Here is a 23,489-nt window from a genome sequence, read left to right as displayed (position 1 = left end):
ATGTGCCTCTGTTCTATTTAGAGTTTGGTTAGTTGTACTTTACCACCAAAGCACAACAATGAATGAGTTCCTGGGTTTTGGCCATGAATGATCATCACTACATCATCAGCTCACCTACGTAACAGCGATGTTGCTGTTTATTACTTGTGGCAAATCATTTATGTATAATAGTGATTATAATCGCTGCTTGCATTTTATGTATTTGGACATTTTCCATTTTCCTGAGCTACAATTAGGATGGAAATGAGTGGATTAAAGGTTGTTCCTTCTCTCTGGGTAATTCATTAAAATGATGCATGACTAGGTGCCAGTTGTTCTACAGATTTATGTTGATCCTGGAATTAATTAAATTAAATATTTGTAATATGAATTTTAACTCCTTTGCTTCTATGCTTGCTCAATTTAGACTAATATTCTTAATGTAAACAAGTAGGAAATCAATCCATTTAATTTACTGTGTTGATCTTATTTTTTACTTTCACAACTTTCTCTTGCATTACTTTGTCCTCCAACCACCCATAAAATTTCTGTTTTTTTTAGATAAAGCGCACACACACACACATACATACATACATACATACATACACACACACACACACACACACACACACACTCGTAATGTTTTGATCTTTGTTTCAGTGTTGCATTTTCTTGAATTGAAGTTGTTGTTCAGAGTCAAATTTGCTTAATATGATTTTGAGGAGTTTTGAGGCTGAGCTAGTGCTGAGAAAGTCCTTAAAGTATGCTATGAAGTTGGGCTAGAGAATGAATCCCATCAAAACAGGTTATTTTCTAAAAGATTTTAACAGACGATGTTGGCTTCTTTATGCCTGATGTTACTGTGGACAGAAATGTCTTGTCTGTAAGCACTTCCTATACTGGGGTAGAGGATGTGAACTACTCAGGAAACAACTGGTGATCTAGTTTAAAAATAGAAATCAGTTCTGATGCATAATGTTAACCTGCCTTTCTCCTTCAAATGTTGACTAACCTAACGTGTATTTCTAGCATTTTCTGTTTACCAGCCTTCACCCTTTTTTAAAAATCTGTTTGTTTTAACCAGCAGATTTGTATGAAACACTTTTTTTTTAAAAAAGTCTTCCTTCACTAAGGACATCAACATACTACTGGTTTGAGACTATTATCTGTTCAGAGTGACCAAGAGCCTGCAGACCTAAGTTATATTGCTAACTTTGAGTCACACCCGAACCTGGAAAAACAGAGTTCTGCGCGTACCTTTTATGTATGCATGCAGCTGAACTCCTTATCTGCATCCAAGTGAATTTTAATGCTAACAAGACCTGACAGGAATGTCAGCTCTCTGTTGACATTAAAAAGATTAATAATGAAGTTTAAAGAGTTCCCAGGCAGCCCATTGTAGCAAGCTTTATTGTGAGCTGGTTGCAGTTAAGCTATAGCTGATGTGAAGCTGAAGCAGTGTGAGACTATGTCCTTGAAATGGTCTCATTTTGCCTGCCTATGCTTAATTTGGGTGACTTGTCACATCATAACCAAGTTTGTGCTGATGCAAGGATAAAACCATTTTCTATCAGTGCAAAGTGTGTAGTGTAACTGGCCTATAGTTTTCATCCATTTATTGTCTTACAGCACTGAGCTCTATGTTTACAAACCTAACTTTTTCAAACTATTATTTTACTTGCATGCAGGTGCAGCTGGGAAGAGCCGATATAAAATGCCCCATTACAGAATGCAGCAAATACCTGGATGAAAGCACTGTCATCTCCAATCTGCCTCGTGACGAAATTGTCAAGTACAGTTACTTCCTGGAGCTCAGCAGGGTGGATTCAAGCACCAAACCCTGTCCACAGTGCAAGCATTTCACTACTTTCAGACGGAAGAGCAACATTTCAACTCCTACAAAATCAGAGAACAAGTTCAAAGTGAGCACCCTTCTCTCAAATTCTGTCCTAGCTCTTTATAGGATTAGAATCAAAAGTTTAGTGATTAAATAAAAGAGCTCTGCTGTAGATTGCTGGTAACTTCAGTTAAAATCTTTGGCTAAACTATTTTCAAGAATAGATTTCTACTGGGTTGGTTAGAGTTGGGGAAGTGGTTTCCAGTAGTGACAGTGTAGAGCGCTGGATTCTTAAATTCAAGACTGGAGTTTGAATCCGTCGATTCCTACTTGGGCTTCTCCTTGAATGAATGATGGTGCTTGAGATATTTTTAATAGTCTCCAGGAAGTTGACTGGAGGAGAAGAGAAAATCTGATTGACTTACAAGGGATTTCTTCATAACCACTCTAACATGCCTCTTGGTGGGTCAATCAAACAATGGCAGTGATGGCTTCTGTGGAGATATCTCCTTGCTAGAGCATCTTGCCCTTCCTGACTGAAGGGGATAGTATGGTACACTTACAGGGATGTGGAGAAAACTGTTGCTCATAAAAAGCAGTGTTCACTCGCTACTGACTAGGTGAACTCCAAGAGGTGGATTTTAGGTTAGGCTGCAGTTACAGAAAGCAAAATAGAAGTCTAACAGCATAGAGGTTCAATAAGCCAAAATGGACTTGAGTCAGACTTATTAAAAGGGAAACTACGTAATTTTTTTTACAAGATACTTCATGTGAAAATCTAATGTGTTTTTCAACAGAAAAGAATTTGCAAGAAGTGGAAACTTTAGTTTGGAATTTTTAGGAACAGGAAGAGATCATTTGGCCAAAAGAGCCAGGGGTCTCATTCAGATAAAGACAAGTATTACAACTCTTCGCCTCCGAGGTTCAGACTAATTCTCTCCTGTACACTTCGGTTTGAAAGATAACACATTTAGGGGAGGGGGAGGAATTTCCCTTCATTTACTATTTGTAATGAAATCCAAGTCTGAAGAGCATGTTGATAAAACAGGAAATCCTCCCACCACCCTATTCAACTTTTATATTCTTAGGACCGAAATGAGGGATATTGTTATAAACTTTCGCTGAAAGACTGAACATTTTTTTAAATTCCAAATTTTTATTACTACTCCTCTCCATTCAAAGGGCCAGTTTTCCAAATGCTCACTGTCGGTGGTAAGCCTCGCCCACTGGGACCACACAAGAAATTGCAGGAGTGCACCTACCATTTTCTGACAATAAGGTGGATGGACAGAAAATCGCAGGGAGTGGGGAAATACGTGCCTGTATTTCCAATATGTGTTCCAAGTAGGTGTGATGATGCACCACAAACATACATATGGAAAATCTGTGCTTTATTTTTCATATTCACCTCTACCCATCATATTATCAGTTATCAAATTTACATTTAATTTCCCTGTAATCAATACCATAGGATAAAAGTTTCCCAATCCAGAAAGGGAGGCAGAATTGGAATGTGATACCAACAGGAAGAGCACAGTTTGTTCCAGTCTTTTCCGGATTTGGGTTAAATTGATCACATGCTGAATATTGAGCTTTAGTTATTTTGGTTACCATTGGTCCACAAAATGTTTAGCAGTGTTTTCGTTTGGTTTAAGAAACAATAAAAATTTCTCAAGCAAATAAGGGATAGATGTTACATAGTCACTGGGTTCGAGGACTCAGGATTTGAATATTTTGTCTATTGCATGTGAGCTCTCACCCACACAGTAGGCTGCTCGCAAGAGCATGCACACCAGGTCAACAGCTGAGGAGGATTTAAAGGATTCCAGCAGCCATTTAAACTGCAGCATTCCTACCAGCAGTGGGAGGAAAGGGGTTTGCTGCTGAAAGTCCCTGGATGATGGAGGCTCCTGAGCCACGCAACTGCAGATTTACTGATGCTGCCCTGGAGCCCATGGTGCAGGTAATGGGAAAAAACAGGCCTGTCCTCTTAGGCACTAAAAGGAACCCTCCACAGAAATGCTCTCTGCACTGCACAGAGGACCTGGATCCAAATGTGCAAACTGATGAAAGCCACCAAGACAAGACAACAGAACAGCTTTCCATGCCAAGTATGCATGTCACAAAGTCTTTCCTCATAATCTGTAATTCATTTTCTGTTGCCCCATCCTAGCAATCATACTTACCATATATGAAAGAAAGAACTTTAATTTATATAACGACTTTCACAAGCTCAGGATGTCCCAATGTGCTTTTTGAAGTGTAGTCACTGTTGTAATGTAGGAAATGTGGCAGCTAATTTATGCACGAGGTCCAAATAATGATATAAGAGATAATGACCAGATAATTTGGTTTAGTGATGTTGGTTGAGGGATACATATTGGCAAGAACACTGGGGAGAATTCCCCTGTTCTTCTTCGAATAGTGCCACAGGACCTTTTACGTCTACCAAGAAGGCAGACGTCGTCTTGATTTAATGACTCATCTGAAAGCAAAGAAATTACGTCAGAGGTTAAAGTCTCACACTGCACTAAAAAGCACTGAGAAAAGAGGTTAAAGAAGCTTCATTCACATAGGACCACATAATAAGCTAATTGCACTGCATTTGAACTTGTCCAGAGAGTTTATGTCTAATTTTAGAGAACTAATGGAGCAACACAGCCACAATGGCAGTTGGTGTTAGTTGTGGAAGTGAAGAGAACAGTGTTGCAGAAGATGCCCGGAGCCACTTCCTCAGTGCAATGTGGACAGAAGGGCTCTTCAAAGAGGCAGCTCAGGCACTCGGTTAAATGAATTTTAAATGAGTGCCTGGCAGATCAGTTTACCTGGCTATGCAGGTTTTTCTGAATCATAGAAATTAGAGCAAGACGCACTTGGATCATCGTGCTTGTGCTGCTGAATGGTGTGCTCTAAAATGATCCTAGTCGTTGCACGGGTCTTGTGCCTGCATTCTGCTTCTGTCACTTACTGCCGCAAGGATGTCATTAACCAGGGCTGAAAGGGGTAGCCTTGGTCTCTGAAGGGCCATCCTTCCAGTCTCTCTTCACCTTCAAACAGATGATTGTCTTAAACAAATATAAGACTGCTGCTTCGAAAGCGGGCATTAATCCGCATGATGCGGTGTTGGTCACTGACCAGTTGCACATTAATGGAGTAGAACTCCTTCCTGTTAATGTAGGCTAATGCATTGTACCTAATGGTCCAGGTGAGTGCCATCACTTATCTCTGTACTTTAGGAAATCCAGCAATGTAGTAAAATTGAGCAGCCCTTCATGCTGTTGTTACTGTTCAGTGGGAAAGGAGATGAAGATGTTAGCACTGCCAGAGTGAGGCATAAAAGTTGAAGACTACCACTGGCACTGCTGTCCTTATGATAGAGATTAGCTGCAGGTCTCTTTGAAGCAGATAGTACAGCTCTGTAACTGCTTCCCTGTTGAACCAGAGCCTGCAGAGGAACTGCTCCTACATCATCATCGGGGAGCTGTGCCTGGGCATGTAGATACGGTTCACGGCATATTAGCACGTGAGGCCTCACCACTTCTTGGCATATGTGTCTGATTCCTGGTATAATGGAGCAGCACTGAAGGCAGTCCACATAGTTTGCGAATGTATGTCAGCTAATGGGAAATTAACCTTGTAGCTTCAAGGGATCTGTTCCTGATATGAAAAAGCTGGCTGGCCTTTAAAGCCCATTTGAGTTGGGAAGATTAGCACATGTGTGTGGGAACCGCTTTAGTAATATGTATTAGCAGATTTGCATTGGTAATGGCCTTTCTTCCTGTATGAGTCTAGATAGTGAATTAGAGCTGAACCCAATCCTGATCTCACCCGATTCGGCCCCCCTCCCTACAAACACACACACGCGCACACACACAAAATACACTTTCTGATGTTACTAACAGTGAGTAGGAGACCCAGCTGATTCCCCCCCCCCCCCCCCTCTCCATCCTAGCCTAGGCACGCTGGTGGTAATCACAGCAGCCTACTGCTACCCTGACTAAGATCAACTGACTCAGCACAGACTAAGCATTATGCATCTGTATGTTCAGTACACACCGCATGATGCATTTACCGACCGAACTTAGGAAAGTTCTGACGATTTTTAAGAAAGTAGAGCAGACAAATAGGTGGAACACTTTGAGGTTTAATTTCTCCTGGTAGTGCATTGATTAACATGTTTGTGTAAAATTATTTTGTGCTTTGTTTTAATACAGTTGTTAACCAATTTTGAAATGGGTTAATGATTGTGTTAAAATAGCGCACAAAGGAATTTTACACAGAGGAAATTAAACCCCATTTGAGAAGTAAATGTTTTACATTTGGAAATAGTAATTCTGTTTGTAGAGTTACAGGCCTGGATTTCCCACCAGCTTCCTCCCAGTGGATCCACAGCATCACCACCTTTTCCTGCATCCCTCCCCTGGACCCACATTACAGTTAGATGCAATTCTGCGATTTGCATCCTTTGAATCCTATTTTAAGGGAGTTAGTTCTCCTGCTAGTGGTGGGAGGCCCGAAATTTTTTTTTTGCACCAGGGCCTGTGCAAGGCTGCCTCCAATCCCACACTGTAGTAGGCCTTGGAGGCCTACCACAGCTAAATTCTGCCCCCATTTTGGCGTGTCTCCTTGGTGAAGGTCATGAAGCCAACCTTCAAAATTCTAATGACCCCAAGGCTGGAAGGTTGTCTGTGGTCAGGAGTAAATCTCCATGACAGGTGGAAGTTTTGCCTCCCTCCCCCACCCCCTCCCAGACATGCACCCCAGACAAAGGAGGTTGGAAGATTCAGGTCCACATTCTCTTTTGAGTAAGTAGATTTTTAAAAATTAAGTTGAAACACAGTCACGTTACGGAATGTTGTTTACTACATCGGTGGGGAATTACTGGTTATTCTCATGTTAAAAAGAGCTAAATGATTGCTTGACTTATAGGAATGTTCTAGTTAATGATAGCTCTCAGTTAAGTTAATGCCCCACAATTAAGGGTTTCTCGAGTGTAATGGCTGATGTGATGTTACTTAGGAAAGTTCAGGACATCCAGCTGGTCCCAAAAACTATTGCCTCCTAATCACCACTGTTCTCAAATATCTATCCAATTCTCCATTAAAGGTTTCTGCCTTTACGGCCCTCTGGACTATACTATCTAAACTTTCTTCACCATCCCTCTTCTGAGGTTATGGCTGTGTCCTTTGGAAATCTCGAACATATTATTAATGTTTAGTTTACCTATTCTCTTACGAATCTTTAATACTGAAATAATACCCCCTCTTGAGCCTTTTCTCCAGAATAAACAATCCCTGCCTCTCCTTGTAGATTAGTTGACTTAAGGTAGGTATCTGTTTGGTTGCCCTTTTCTGTATTGCCTTCAATGCCAGGATATCTTTGCTGTTGTATGACAACCAGAATTGTACACAGTACTTCAGATGTGGCCAGATCAGTATCCTGAGCAGAGTTGTTATCACCTCTCTGAGATTTGTGATCCACCTTTCCGGCAATGCAGCCCAAGATTTGCTTAGCTTTTCTTACTATGCACATGTAACAGGCACAGACCAAGTGAGCTCCTTCTGTAATTTCTGGTTCATTGGCAATTTGAAGCAATGCTTCATTGAGCTATAAACCAATACCCCCAGATCCCACTGATGTGTCATGTATCCTGAAGCTATTTAGTTTAAAAAGGCAATTCTGTAATCTGGCACTGTCAGTGGGGAAAGACTCCCTGTGAGCACCACTCCCAAAAAGGGGAGCCAGGTTGTGGAATCATAAATTATACTCGCATTCTCGTTATTTTTCTTCCCTAATCTATGTCATTTCCTTGCCTTTTCCATATTAAATGCCATTTGCCACTCATCAGTATACCTTCCCACCTATCCAGATTTCTTTGTATTTTGTTTGCCCGTTTCCTATAGTTTGAACCTCTTCCCACAATTTGATGTTATATGCAAACTCAGATAACTTTGTTTCCAAGCTGGTACCAGCATTGATCCCTGTAGCAAGTCATTATTGGCCCCTTGCCATGTCACTACAACTCCATTCAGAACCATCCTTTGCTTTCTCTAGTTTAGCCAGTTTTCAGTCCCTTTCAGCAGATTGCTTCCTATTCCATGCCTTCGTCCTTGTGGACTAATCATTTGTGGGGCACCATAATCAAAAGCCTGCTGAAATACATAGAACTTACAACATGGAAACAAGTTGCTTCGCCCACCTGCCCATATCGCTTTATTTCCCTTTCCTTCAGCCATCTATCTGATCTATTCTTAAATGTTGACCTGGTCTCTGCTTCAATCACTAATTTCAGTGGTGCATGTCACAGCCTCACAATCCTGTGTGTAACAAAGTTTCTCCAGCTCTCTGCCCTAAATCTCTTCCCTTTAATTTTACATCTATGTCCTCTTTCCCCCCACCCCCATTCTAGATCCCTCAGTCTCTGGAAACAGTCTGTTTCTATCTACTCTGCCCCATCCCTTCATAATTTTAAACACCTCCATCAAACACCCCGTAATCTCCTATGTTCTAACGAAAACAGTCCCAATTCTAAATATATCACATGTTCATGTGTTCTGACTGAATATTTTTGACTGAAAAGCCCCTCCATGCAGACTATATCAAGGCCAGATTTACAGTATGCTGGGAACTAGAAACTGTAGACAGAGCAGATTTAAAGTTTATTTTAAGAGTCCTGCTTTTAGACTTGATTCTTCCTTCGCAAACCTTATTAAGAGTTTTCCCTCCCCCATCCTTACAGTGTGATTGTTCTAATATTTTGTGTTCCTTGATCTTGCAGATTCAGTGTCCTATGTGCCAATTTGTTTGGTGCTTTAAGTGCCATTCCCCTTGGCATGAAGGCTTAAACTGCAAAGAGTACAGAAAGGGGGATAAGCTGTTACGTCACTGGGCCAGCGAGATTGAACATGGGCAAAGAAATGCTCAGAAATGCCCAAAATGCAAGGTGGGTTTAAACAAGTCTGATTGTCTGTGTTGTCGGACTTCTGCACAGAATATAGGGCCATTTTTCAACTTTTGTGCTGCTCGTTAACTGCACCCCATAACTTTTATAGAGTGAATGAGTGCTAGCTTGTATTTAAAACTTAACACATTGAGCAGTTAAGATCCTGAGCTACCATTTGCAGCACCCTTTTTATTATTTTAAAACTGCATTCCCTGAGCAAGCGTGCTTTTCACCAGCTGTCCGCCAAGCTGTTGAATGAAACACTTTGTGTTCACAGTCATCCCTCTTGCTCCGTACATCAGAAGAAACAATTAAGTGATAAAACTCTGGATCTTTTGTAAATGTGGGGAAATGGTTGGAAACTATGAAGTGCAATGGATTCGGGAGAGAGTAACAAAGTTGCTTCACCACTTTTGATGGCTTTTTTGAAATGAGCAAACTGATGTACTGCAGGAATTGTGACTTACAGCCTACGTCCTTAAAAAGTGTTTCGATTTCTGTGATAATTCTTGTTGAAAATTGTGAATCCTAATACTGCCAATTTTGTCAAAAAATATATATTTTAATTCTTTTTTTCAATTAAAAGATTCATATCCAGAGGACGGAAGGCTGCGACCATATGACCTGCTCGCAGTGCAACACTAACTTTTGCTACCGCTGTGGGGAGCAGTACCGGCAGCTTCGTTTCTTTGGCGACCACACTTCAAACCTAAGTATTTTTGGATGCAAATATCGCTACCTCCCTGACAGGCCACATTTACGAAGATTAGTCCGAGGTTCTGTCTGTGGTAAGCAGAGCATTTTAATTCTTTTAGGCTGTGCGGTGCAGGGGAAGGAAATTTTCTTTGTGCGCTTAAGTGTAAAGAAAATTGTAAACTCAATCTTTATAAACAGATTTATATTTGGTTATAAACAGCACACAGAGAAAACCATCTCCCTGTATTACACACTGTTAATCAATCGATCTTTCATCCAGCTTCCATCATAAGGTGACAGCTCATTAGGTCATTGGGTGCTAATCTTCTTCCAAAATATTTGATCCCATGCAGCCATCTATTGGAGGCCCCTTCCTACAATGCTAAGGAGTCACTATTCTCTCTGATCAATCTGTCAAGGTGGACAAACTCATTGACTTGCTGTAATGCATCTTTTTGGAGTCTTATTTCTGTTCTTTGGATACTATCATTGTTGAATACCTAAACAGTTGAGATATAAGGGCGCACTGATGACAGGCGGTCCATCAAACACAATGATATTCTTCGACAATGAATACTTAATGTAAAAGAATACTTAGCAATGAACCACTGTTGGACAGACATAGTAATAAGGGACGATTTTCCTCGCATCACTTTCCTCCCTGTTCCTGTCTAGGTGGCTCAGCAGCATCAGTATTTCCTGACCCCGGCCATTAACATGCAGCTGTGTTTTAGGCCTCTGAGATTGGGGCCTTCTGGCTGCTGATCACCATTAGGAAGCCCTGCTTACCTGAAAATATCATGAGGGAAGTTGTAAAAAATAATAAAGGCTATATATCTCCTGTCATCTGTCTCCCCTAGGGGCCCCCACAAACCCTTTGGTCAGCAGGAGTCTAAGGCTAGGCCAAAGCGCCATGTTTTAGTGGGCACCCACCCAGCCACTGTTACAGCATGGAAATGAGACAGGAGACCAGGAACAGTCCCTCCCATCTCTATTGAATCTCGGCAATAGGCCTGCACCTGTAGCAGGCACAAGCCTGGCTTTGACCCACCCCCCGCTCCCCTCCCCGCCCATTTCAGCCTCAGAAATCCCAAAGCAGAATAAAAATGGTGGAGACCTGGCCCAATGGGTCTTTGCCTTTATTTCCTGACCTTTGTGCCCAGAGGACTGGGTGTTCACAAGGACAATGGTCAAGACAATCAGCCCTATAGTATTTTGTCTTTTAAACAAGAATATATTTCTTTAGCCAAAAAGTGATTTATTTGCAATGAGACTCCAGGGCAGTCTACAGGGAGCGTCTTGTGGATATAATAGAGGGCAGTTCTGGCACTAATCAAATTGATTTTGAGATGATAATACCAAGGTAGCAAGGTTTTCGATTGGACAGTCTGTTTTTTGAGTATGTTGTACTTATTCACCCACCTTGCCAGCTGAAAGGTGTCATGTGGTGCCCAAGGTGTCTTGATGTAGTCGGAAGGAGGTGGAAGCTGTGTCTGTATAAGACTGGGCAACAAAATCTGATTGTATCAATTATTCTCTTCAAATATGTTTCTTAGTTCATAAATTGTTAAGTATTAGTACAGGATATGTAACTTTTATAGGAGTGCAAGAAGGCAGTTGGTTATTTCAAGTATATGAATTGAATTTGCTGCCATAGTACCCTCAAATATAAACTCTTGATAAAGGAAAATAAATAAAACAGTATTTGTTTGTGGTGTAATTTAATACAAAACATTGCTGTTAATATTTAATCGTTGCATTGTGGCCTAGCACAATGAATTTTACACCACTTGTAAACATAACAAGGTACAGACTGTAATTAAAGGTCTGGGATTTCATTCTAATCTTGAGCTCAGTGTTGGATTACTTGAAATGAGGTTTTTGCCAATTCTGCAGATTTAATTTATATAAATATTGATCATTTGTAACTTTTCTGCTAGTTCTAGTCCCGATTTGCTCATTGCAAAGCTAAGTAAATACATAAGTTACAACTGAAGGTAGAAGCTGCGTAGTTTTGGTAGAATAAGGTTATATTTTATGTCAGTGAAAGCAGTATTATAGCTTCTGTTAGGAGCCAGTTATACTACCACTTTTACTTTGGTGCAAAGCGATTTCAGATGCACAAAATTGTTAGGGTAACTGGAGTCGGATCAGTCTGGTAACTGCGAGCCACATTATGGCCACAGTGTGGTCTCGCACTACTTGGCTTTCACACCAGTGGCAGGAAAAATGCAATCCGCTGCAAAACCAAGATTCAGAAGCTTCCAGACAGCCCAGTCAAACTTTTTTAAACTTAGTTTATAATTCTTAATGTTAGTAGGGAGCCAAGGCTCTCAACATTAACATTTAATCAGCAATTAGTCAGTGACCATTGCCAGAGCTCCATATTACTGTGCAAAGAGTGATACAGAAAGAGAGAGTGAAGTTAGAAAATGACCCCTTATAATTCAGCTTTGCTAACTGTACATTCTACAGGTAGCAGTCTGAGACCAGTTCCTCTAGTATAAGTGGCCAGAGAAAACAGCTATACTGCTTGGAACCTGACTTATTGGAAATTATTAAATAAACTGCTGTTAGTTCAGAGACGTTCATACTGAATAAACTTCTGAAGAGGTACTCTACTGTTTGTTTGAAAACACGTGCTGAATATGATGATGCAGTGACGTTTTCCCAGTGACACAGCCACTTCAGCACTTTGCAGCAATTGCCAGGCTTCTTTCCCCACTGAATATATTTAAGAAGGAGCTAGATAGATTTCTAGACACAAAAGGCATCAAGGGGTATGGGGTGAGAGCAGGAATATGGTATTGAGATAGAGGATCAGCCATGATCATATTGAATGGCGGAGCAGGCTCGAAGGGCCAAATGGCCTACTCTTGCTCCTGTTTTCTATGTTTCTATGTGTATGAACACAAATACAAGTTACATTGCTGTAGTTTAAATGGTGACTTTAGACGATTAGTTCCTTTTTAATGAGGCAGTCTAGCTATCAGTACCTTGGTTTGAAAAAAGACTCATGATTAATGTTGATTTTTTTTAATTACAGTATGTTTTTGTTATTTAAAGCTTTGCTTAAACAATGGGAGGCCGCAAAACCATAACCCTTCCAGCATACTCCCTCAAAACTCCGGTGGGAATGTTCTGCAAGGGCTAGAAATTAGGGCAGGTCCCAGCCATTGAGCATATGGGGACAGAGCCTCTATCCACTCCAAAACACATGGAGGAGATGGTTTGGGGACGTAGACTCCCAACATCAGGAATTCCCACATACTCAGCATCTCAAAGGACCACTGGACTGTTGGTGGTGGTGAACCCAGGTGTACTTGGCCACCAAATAGCAATTGTGTGCCCCACCTTGTTTCCGTTTCAGGCAGGAAGGAGAAGGTGGGTGTCCTCAATGGGCATTTAAATTAAGATCCTCTGCCTGACCCCAAGAGCTTTGGAAAGTCAGCACTTAAGGTTCTGGGTGGATGCAACCCAGCACTTGCTCCATGCATTTTTGGCCACTGGTTGTTAATGACACCCTCTTTAAGGTACTGTTTTTGAAGAGTTATTGATACCGCAATATGTTGGAGCTGCCTTAACTGGAGGAGAGATGGTCCTTAATACCGGCCCTAAGAAATCTTGGGCCTGTAATTCTTCCAATCAATAACAGTAACAAAAAAGTCAGTACAAAACCTTTGCTGTCACTCTCCCCGGTACGGCCCCCGTCTTTGCTCCCTCAAGTTCAAGGGGTGCAAACTTGAATGTACCTGGCGCACAACTAGTTTAACCATCCATCGCCAAATCAGGCTCAACTGTATCAAGACCTACGACGTCTCATATTCCTCTGCAAAAATTGCCCACTACTTTAGGATCATGCTACAGATCATCCTTTTCTCCACTATCAACTGCATCATTAAACCATTCTCCCTGCGTCCTCATCTCTAACAAGAGATGTTTCTTACTAACTACTGACCCATACCAATACCAGTCACTTTGCCATCAAGGCAGCATTTGACCGAGTGTAGTACCAAGGAGCTCGAGTAAAATTGAAGTTAGTGGGAATCGGGGGGAAAACTCTTCAGTGGCTGGAGTCATACCTAGCACAAAGGAAGATGGTAGTGGCTGTTGGAGGCCAATCATCTCTGCCCCAGGACTTCGCTGCAGGAGTTCCTCAGGGCAGTGTCCTAGGCCCAACCATCTTCAGCTGTTTCATCAATGACCTTCCCTCCATCATAAGGTCAGAAATGGAAATGTTCGCTGATGACTGCACAGTGTTCAGTTCCATTCGCAACCCCTCAGATAATGAAGCAGTCCGTGCCCGCATGCAGCAAGACCTGAACAACATCCAGGCTTGGGCTGATAAGTGGCAAGTAACATTCATGCCAGGCAATGACCATCTCCAACAAGAGAGAGTCTAGCCACCAACCCTTGACATTCAACTGCATTACCATCGCCAAATCCCCCACCATCAATACCCTGGAGGTCACCATTGACCAGAAACTTAACTGGACCAGCCATATAAATACTGTGGCTACAAGAGCAGGTCAGAGGCTGGGTATTCTGTGGTGAGTGACTCACCTCCTGACTCCCCAAAGCTTTTCCACCATCTACGAGGCGCAAGTCAGGAGTGTGATGGAATACTCTCCACTTGCCTGGATGAGTGCAGCTCCAACAGCACTCAAGAAGCTCGACACCATCCAGGACAAAGCAGCCCACTTGATTGGCACCCTATCCACCATATTCACTCCCTTCACCACCGAAGCACCGTGACTGCAGTGTGTACCATCCACAGGATGCACTGCAGCAACTCGCCAAGGCTTCTTTGACAGCACCTCCCAAACCCACGACCTCCACCACCTAGAAGGACAAGAGCAGCAGGCGCATGGGAACCACCACCACCTGCACGTTCCCCTCCAAGTCACACACCATCCTGACTTGGAAGTATGTCGCCGTTCCTTCATCGCCGCTGGGTCAAAATCCTGGAACTCCCTACCTAACAGCACTGTGGGAGAACCTTCAATACACAGACTGCAGTGGTTCAAGAAGGCGGCTCACCACCACCTTCTCAAGGGCAATTAGGGATGGGCAATAAATGCTGGCCTTGCAAGCGATGCCCACATCCCATGAACAAATTTTTTAAAAAATGCTTCTCCTAAAATAAAAAAACAGCCCTGACTCCTCTGTTCTCGCCAACTACTGTCCCATCTCCAACCTCCCTATCTTGTCCTTGACTGTGTTGTCCCCTCCCAACTCCATGCATCTCCCCTGCAAGTCCCTTTTTGAATCCCTTCAATCCGGCCTCCACCTCTCCCAAAGCACAGAAACGGCCCTAACCAAAGTCACAAATGACATTCTTTGACTATGTCCAAGGTGAGTTATCCTTCCTCGTCGTCCTCCACCTCTCTGCTTCCTTCAACAAGGCTTTCACAGAAAATGACAATCAATGCCGGGACCTGGTGTAATCTGGTCAGTAATTCAGGGCCTTTTAAATGAGGGCTTAACATGACCGACTCCTGCCCCCAAAATCTCTCATCTGAGAATTGGTCGCATGAAGGGAATTGTCAACAAGTCAGTCAGTGTTATGTACTTTAGAGAAGAGGAGCTTAGCATTAGGAAACCAGAATATTGGAGCTATTGAAACCAGAATATGGGACTGGAGGTCCATTTCAGTTCTTTGTACTACTAGACATGTCACTTAACCTGACCTCAGCAAGGATTCGTGTGTAAGAAGGCTATAGCTCCACAGCAATGCAGTCTTAGTCATAGACCAATGGCAGCTTCTGGAACCAGACCAATGTCAGCTCCTGGAATCAGACCTACATCCAAGGAGCAGCACACATTGACCACCAGACTCAACATTTACAGCATTTGCAGGTTTTTTTTTTAACTTTTTATCAATATTTATATCTCTGTGTGTTCCCGGCACTGACACTGCTGATCTTCCAGGGTCAGGAGAGGTTCATCACTTGGCTCAGAGAGTACATATTTCCATACTGCATCATTGAAGTAACAGATCCCCTATTCCAATGCAGTTGATGTGGTGTATATGGACTTTCAAAAGGCGTTTGATAAAGTGCCATATAGTAGGCTTATCATAAGATTGTGGCCCACAAAATAAAGGGGGCAGTAGCAACATGGATACAGAATTAGCTAAGGGACAGGAAACAGAGAGTAGTGGTGAACGGTTGTTTTTTGGACTGGAGGGAGGTGTGCAGTGGTGTTCCCCAGGGGTCAGTGCTGGGACCACTGCTTTTCTTTTTATTTATATATATATGACTTAGACTTAGATGTACAGGGCACAATTTCAAAATTTGCAGATGACACAAAACTTAGAAGGTTAGTAAACAGTGAGGAGGATAGTGATAGACTTCAAGAGGATATAGACAGGCTGGTGGCACGTGGCAGATGAAATTTAACGCAGAAAAATAGGAAGTGATACATTTCAGTAGGAAGAATGAGGAGAGGCAATATAAACTAGACGGTTAAACTCTAAAAGGGGTACGGGGACAGAGAGATCTGGGGGTATATGTGCACAAATCGCCGAAGGTGGCAGGCAGGTTGAGAAAGCGGTTTAAAAAAAGCATACAGGATGCTGGGCTTTATAAACAGATGTGGAGATGCCGGTGATGGACTGGGGTTGACAATTGTAAACAATTTTACAACACCAAGTTATAGTCCAGCAATTTTATTTTAAATTCACAAGCTTTCGGAGATTTTCTCCTTCCTCAGGTAAATGTTTCAAGATCTCCTTGAAGCAGGCTTCAAGGAGATCTTGAAACATTTACCTGAGGAAGGAGAAAATCTCCGAAAGCTTGTGAATTTAAAATAAAATTGCTGGACTATAACTTGGTGTTGTAAAATTGTTTACAATTTATAAACAGAGGCAGAGAGTACAAAAGTTTGGAAGTCATGATGAAACTTTATAAAACACTGGTTCAGCCACAACTGGAGTATTGTGTCCAGTTCTGGGCACCACACTTTGGGAAGGATGTGACGGCCTTAGAAAGGGTGCAGTAGAGATTCACTAGAATGATTCCAGGGATGAGGGACTTTAGTTACGTGAATAGACTGGAGAAGCTGGGTTTGTTCTCCTTGGAACAGAGACGGTTGAGGGGAGATTTGAAAGAGGTATTCAAAATCATGAAGGGTCTAGACAGAGTAGATAGAAAGAAACTGTTCCCATTGGCGGAAGGGTCAAGAACTAGAGGACATAGATTTAAGCTGATTGGTAAAAGAACTAAAGGTGACATGAGCAAAAACTTTTTTACACAGCGAGTGGTTAGGATCTGGAATGCACTGCCCGAGGGCGTGGTGGAGGCAGATTCAATCATGGCCTTCAAAAGGGAACTGGATAAGTACTTGAAAGGAAAAAATTTGCAGGGCTGCGGGGATAGGGCAGGCGAGTGGGACTAGCTGGATTGCTCTTGCATAGAGCCGACGCGGACTCGATGGGCTGAATGGCCTCCTTCCATGCTGTAATCTTTCTATGATTCTATGATATGCATGTTAACTCACCGTGCTTTTCCGCTTATTAATTCTTCAAAAACAGATTTCTTTGATGATAGAGAATATGGGAAAGAATAAGTGAACAAGACAACCGAAAGGACTGTTGAAGCAAATTGCCTGTGCAAATCAGTTTTGTCTCATCTCCTATCCTTAAGGCAGTGACTTACATTGGGATATGGCTCTAAGAGTATCATAATGTACCAGTGCTGATTCCCCCAATCAGGTACATCTGTTGAAGAGTTGCACTTGCAGGGAATAGCTGGTCAGGAAATTACAGGTCTTCACCCCTGATTTTTCAGTCCATTAATATAAATGACTGAAATATCAAGATCTGTGAGCCCATGATTTCCCGACCAACACTCCCTGCGAGTACAACTCCTTAGCAGGGATGTCTGGTTGGAGAATCAGCAATACTATTTTGTGCCCAGTTTGTCTGGTTTCCCTGGACCATGCACCATCTGTAGCTTGGGGAGGAGAGGGGGCAGAGGCTCCTGCTTCCACACGTCCGGCAGTGCTGCACTGAGCAAGTTGATAGGAGGTGCATGAGAATAACCCAGGAACCCCCGACCGTCCAGTTAATATCTGCTGTCATGAGAAGTCCCCATAATTTTTTTTCAAAAAATATACTTTATTCATAAAATTTGAAGCAAAAAACATACAATACAGTTGTCATATCACATTCCAAACATACACAATACAGATTATACAATTTGCAGGTTACATCAAGTACAGTTCAGTGAATACATTGTGCATAATTACAGTTCATCACACTCTGGGGTGTCTCATTGCATTATACTCAATACAGATTATTGCTTACAGATTCATTACAGGTACATTGCAGCAATTTGAATTTTACATTCTGCCCAAGGGGGTTTTTTCCCTGATTGCATCCCCTCTGTTTACAATGGCGGGAAGGCTCTAAACTGTTGCCTTTCCCCACAGAGCCTTTGCAGCGGCTGCACGTAGTCCTGGACCTTGGAATGTGCCAGTCTGCAACACTCTGTCGAGGACAGCTCCTTGCACTGAAAGACCAGCAGGTTTTGGGCAGACCAAAGGGTGTCTTTCACCGAGTTGATGGTCTTCCAGCAGCAGTTGATGTCTGTCTCGGTGTGCGTCCCCGGGAACAGCCCGTAGAGCACAGAGTCTTGTGTTACGGAATTGCTCGGGACGAACCTGGACAGATACCACTGCATCTCTCTCCAGACCTTCTTTGCAAAGGCGCATTCCAGAAGGAGATGGGTGACGGTTTCGTCTGCACCGTAGCCTCCTCGGGGACAGCGCGCGGTGGGGCTGAGAGTCCGGGAGTGCATGAAGGATCTGACAGGAAGGGCTCTTCTCACCACCAGCCAAGCTATGTCTTGGTGCTTGTTTGAAAGTTCTGGCGATGAGACATTCTGCCAAATGACATTGACAGTCTGCTCGGGGAACCGACTGACAGGATCCATCGTCTCCTTTTCCCGCAGGGTCTCGAGGACGTTACGTGCGGACCACTTACTGATCGCCTTGTGGTCTAAAGTGTTTTTTTGCATAAACTTTTCGACGAGGGACAGGTGGGGCGGAACGGTCCAACTGGATGGAGTGTTCCGTGGCAGCGTGGCCAGGCCCATCCTTCGCAACACCGGGGTCAGGTAGAACCTCAGCACATAGTGACATTTTGTGTTTTCGTACCAAGGGTCCACGCAAAGCTTGATGCAGCCGCACACAAAAGTGGCCATCAGGATGAGGGCCACGTTGGGCACGCCTTTTCCCCCTTTCTCCAGAGATTTGTACATTGTGTCCCTGCGGACACGGTCCATTTTTGATCTCCAGATAAAGCGGAAGATGGCTCGGGTGACTGTCACGGCGCAGGAGCAAGGTATGGGCCAGACCTGTGCTAAGTACAGCAACACCGAGAGCACCTCGCACCTGATGACCAGGTTTTTTCCCACGATCGAGAGGGATCGTCGATCCCACAGTCCCAGTTTCTGCTTCACCTTGGAAATACGCTCCTTCCAGTTTTTGGTGCACGCCCCGGCCCCCCCGAACCAGATCCCCAGCACCTTCAGGTAATCCGACCTGACAGTGAAGGGGACAAAGGATCGGTCGGTCCAGTTCCCAAAGAACATGGCCTCGCTCTTGGTACGATTTACTCTGGCCCCTGAGGCCAGTTCAAATAGGTCACAGATGCTCGTCAATCTGCGGACTGACAGCTGATCCGAGCAAAAGACGGCGACGTCGTCCATGTACAGGGAGGCTTTGACCTGAGTGCCTCCGCTGCCTGGGATCGTCACCCCTCAAATGACCTTGCTGACATTGGGTAGATGATTGCAGTTTCCAGATGAAGAAGTGCAAGAGACAAAACACCACCAAGGATTCAGTCACATCTGGGTGGGTGAAAATTTTTTCTTGAAGGGGAATAAATTGTAAAACAAATTCAGTTCGAATAAATAGGGCTCTTCAAGGAGCTGAGCAGAAGTCTAGCATACTTTACATAGCAGGTTAAAGTGTGATGAGGTGAGGAGTCATAGAATTTTAACAAGTAGGAGCATAATTCAACAAGAATGGAAATGGGTATCCGCTTAATTCTGTTGGTAGCACTCTTGTAGCTGAGTCAGAAGGTTGTGGGTCCAAGTCCTACTCCAAGACTTGAGAACGTAATCAAGGCTGACACTTCAGTGTAGCACTGAATTAGTGCTGGATTGTTGGAGTTGCCATCTTTTGGATAATATGTTTAAACTGAAGCCCTGTGTATCTGTCCAGGCATATGTTTAAGTTCTCATTGCACTTTTTGAAAGGCAGGTTTCGCCCCTCATCAAACATCACCAAAAAACAATTAACTACTTATTCATTCTTTTGCTGTGTACAAATTAGCTGTCGCCTTTGCCTCCATAAAACAGTGACTGCACTTCCAAATGATAGCCAATACAGGTTCGTGAAAGGGAGCTCTTGCCAATCTAATGGTTTTCTTTGAGGGTGTGACAAAGGAACTTGATAGAGGTAAGACAGTGGATATGGTGTACTTGGATTTCAGTAAGACCTTTGAGACAGTCCCTCTGGAAAGGCTGATACTGAAAATAAATCAGTGGGAATATTTTACAATGGATACATAATTAGTTGACTGAACCCAGGGGGTGGTGGTACAGGGATTGTCATCAGCCTGGGAGAATGTTACTAGTGGGGGTTCCACAAGGGTCTGTTTTGGGACCTCTTTTTAATATCTTCATAAATGATCTGGACCTAGGAGTCACAAGCACTGTGGCTAAAGTTGAATATGATATAAAGCTAATGAACGTGGTAGACTCCGAAGCTCAATGGGATAAGCTGCAGGAGGATTTGGATATACTCGGGAATTGGGCAGACGGATGGCAGATGAAATTCAAACTGGAGACTTTGGAGACAAAAAAATCCAGGAAGGGACTATTACTTAAATAGAAAGAAAATAATGTGTATGGAAAATGAAAGAGATCTGGGGGTCCTAATTAACAATAAATTGAAGCTATCACAACAATGCTTGCTGGCAGTGAGTAAAGCAAATCAGACGTTGGGATATATTAAAGGGTCAATATTGAGCCAAAATAGTGAGGTAATCCTGCCACTTTATTAAACATTGGTGCGACTTAGACTACTGTATACAGTTCTGGTCGCCACTGTACAAAAACGATATTGTAGCTATTGAAAGGATTCAGAAGAGAGCAACCAGAATGATTGAGGGGATGGAGGGATTGAATTATGAGGAGCGATTATGAAATTTAGGCATGTTCTCACTGGAAAAGAGAAAGTTGAGAGCTGCTTTTAGGATTCTAAAGGGACTAGATAATGTAAACCATGACAAGCTATTTCACATTGTCCAGTACATTAGAACAGAGGACATATCCTGCTCTTGGGGTGGGTAAATTCAAAACTAATCTGCAGAAAAATTATTTCAGTGAGAAAGTGGTCAATCTATGGAACATGCTCCCTGGGAAGATGATGGAAGCATCACTAGTTATCAGTACAGTTTCTCCCAAGCTTTTATTAATTCTTTGCAATTTTCATTTTTTTAATTACCTTAAATTGCAGGGCTTCTTTGTAGCAACAATATGCTTGACCAACAAATTCAAAAAAAGTATCCTCCACTACACTGGTATAAATTTGTCCATCTCTCTTGCCAGCGATTGAGATTGCACCAAATTCTGGATACTTTTGTACTGTGGACTTCTGCCCACCAGCAGCGGGATTGAAGTATCCAAGATAACTCCACCTGACCATGGCTCAGCTAGTTAAAGCAGTGAGCAGCTGAGCTGAACATACTAGGAAATTCCCAGGCTCGATCCTAGATCAGCACTGAGTTAGCTAATCTCTGCAACAGTGGTAGCCACAGTTGGCCTCAGTGACTGTGTGTTATGGGGTTCTAACTCCTAAATGCTGTCCTGCTGGAAAGTGTGTAAGTATGGATTTATGCCGAGGATAGAAAGTACCCAGTCATGACCCTCTCTTTTTCCCTATCCCCCAAATAGCCTGCAAACACTCACCACTCAGGCATACACAGATATAATGGCCACTGAAGGAGACCTGTACCTTTGTGCAAGTTTCAGTAAGTCACAACACCATCAGAGGAGTAGGTAGGTAGGGGAGAAAAGTGCCAGAAAAAAGAGGGTAAAATGAGAAACAGTCCAGACTTGGTTTTTTAATTTATTCATTCGTGGGATGTGGGCGTCGTTGGCGAGGCCAGCATTTATTGCCCATCCCTAATTGCCCTTGAGAAGGTGATGGTGAGCCGCCTTCTTGAACCGCTGCAGTCCGTGTGGTGAAGGTTCTCCCACAGTGCTGTTTGGTAGGGAGTTCCAGGATTTTGACCCAGTGACAATGAAGGAACGACGATATGTTTCCAAGTCGAGATGGTGTGTGACTTGGAGGGGAACGTGCAGGTGGCGGTGTTCCCATGTGCCTGCTGCCCTTGTCCTTCTAGGTGGTGGAGGTCGTGGGTTTGGGAGCTGCTGTCGAAGAAGTGTTGGCGAGTTGCTGCAGTGCATCTTGTGGATGGTACACATTGCAGCCACAGTGCGCCGGTGGTGAAGGGAGTGAATGTTTAGGGTGGTGGATGGGGTGCCAATCAAGCGGGCTGCTTTTTCCTGGATGGTGTTGAGCTTCTTGAGTGTTGTTGGAGCTGCACTCATCCAGGCAAGTGGAGAGTATTCCATCACACTCCTGACTTGTGCCTTGTAGATGGTGGAAAGGCTTTGGGGAGTCAGGAGGTGAGTCACTCGCCGCAGAATACCCAGCCTCTGACCTGCTCTTATAGCCACAGTATTTATATGGCTGGTTAAGTTAAGTTTCTGGTCAATGGTGACCCCCAGGATGTTGATGATGGGGGATTCGGTGATGGTAATGCCATTGAGTGTCAAGGGGAGGTGGTTAGACTCTCTCTTGTTAGAGATGGTCATTGCCTGGCACTTGTCTGGCACGAATGTTACTTGCCACTTATCAGCCCAAACCAGGATGTTGTCCAGGTCTTGCTGCATGCGGGCACGGACTGCTTCATTATCTGAGGGATGGCAAATGGAAGTGAACACTGTGCAATCATCAGCGAACATCCCCATTTCTGACTTTATGATGGAGGGAAGGTAATTGATGAAGCAGCTGAAGATGGTTGGGCCTAGGACACTGCCCTGAGGAACTGCTGCAGCAATGTCCTGGGGCTGAGATGATTGGCCTCCAACAACCACTACCATCTTCCTTTGTGCTAGGTATGACTCCAGCCACTGGAGAGTTTTCCCCCTGATTCCCATTGACTTCAATTTAACTAGGGCTCCTTGGTGCCACACTCGGTCAAATGCTGCCTTGATGTCAAGGGCAGTCACTTTCACCTCACCTCTGGAATTCAGCTCTTTTGTCCATGTTTGGACCAAGGCTGTAATGAGGTCAGGAACATAGTAGTCCTGGCAGAACCCAAACTGAGCATCGGTGAGCAGGTTATTGGTGAGTAAGTGCCGCTTGATAGCACTGTCAACGACACCTTCCATCACTTTGCTGATGATTGAGAGTAGACTGATGTGGCGGGAATTGGCCGGATTAGATTTGTCCTGCATTTTGTGGACAGGACATACCTGGGCAATTTTCCACATTGTCAGGTAGATGCCAGTGTTGTAGCTGTGCTGGAACAGTTTGGCTAGAGGCACGGCTAGTTCTGGAGCAGAAGTCTTCAGCACTACAGCCGGGATGTTGTCGGGGCCCATAGCCTTTGCTGTACCCAGTGCACTGAGCCTTTTCTTGATATCACGTGGAATGAATTGAATTGGCTGAAGACTGGCTTCTGTGACAGTGGAGATATGGGAGGAGGCCGAGATAGATCATCCACTCGGCACATCTGGCTGAAGATGGTTGCAAACGCTTCAGCCTTGTCTTTTGCACTCACGTTTTTTTTTATTCATTCATGGGATGTGAGCATTGCTGGTGAGGCCGGCATTTATTGCCCATCCCTAATTGCCCTTGAGGAGGTGGTGGTAAGCTGCCTTCTTGAACCACTGCAGTCCGTGTGGTGAAGGTTCTCCTACACGTGCTGAACTCCGCCATCATTGAGCCTTC

General features: G+C 43.5%; 1 protein-coding gene across 2 annotated transcripts in view; it reads left to right on the top strand.

The window, feature by feature from the left end:
* Positions 1 to 23,489, top strand: part of rnf217 (ring finger protein 217) — a 114,376-nt gene that overhangs the window by 59,732 nt on the left and 31,155 nt on the right. For both annotated transcript variants that reach the window (XR_010962911.1, XM_067984594.1), the window contains exons 2-4: positions 1,668 to 1,901; positions 8,595 to 8,759; positions 9,346 to 9,547. Coding sequence is in view for 1 of the 2 variants with exons in the window: in XM_067984594.1 (XP_067840695.1) it covers positions 1,668 to 1,901; positions 8,595 to 8,759; positions 9,346 to 9,547 (601 nt within the window). In the remaining variant the exon portion in view is untranslated. The remainder of the gene's footprint in view (positions 1 to 1,667; positions 1,902 to 8,594; positions 8,760 to 9,345; positions 9,548 to 23,489) is intronic.

Source organism: Heptranchias perlo, chromosome 5 (genome assembly GCF_035084215.1).
Source record: "Heptranchias perlo isolate sHepPer1 chromosome 5, sHepPer1.hap1, whole genome shotgun sequence".
In the NCBI taxonomy this organism is placed as follows: Eukaryota; Metazoa; Chordata; class Chondrichthyes; order Hexanchiformes; family Hexanchidae; genus Heptranchias; species Heptranchias perlo.
This window is presented reverse-complemented; position numbering and strand designations above follow the sequence as displayed.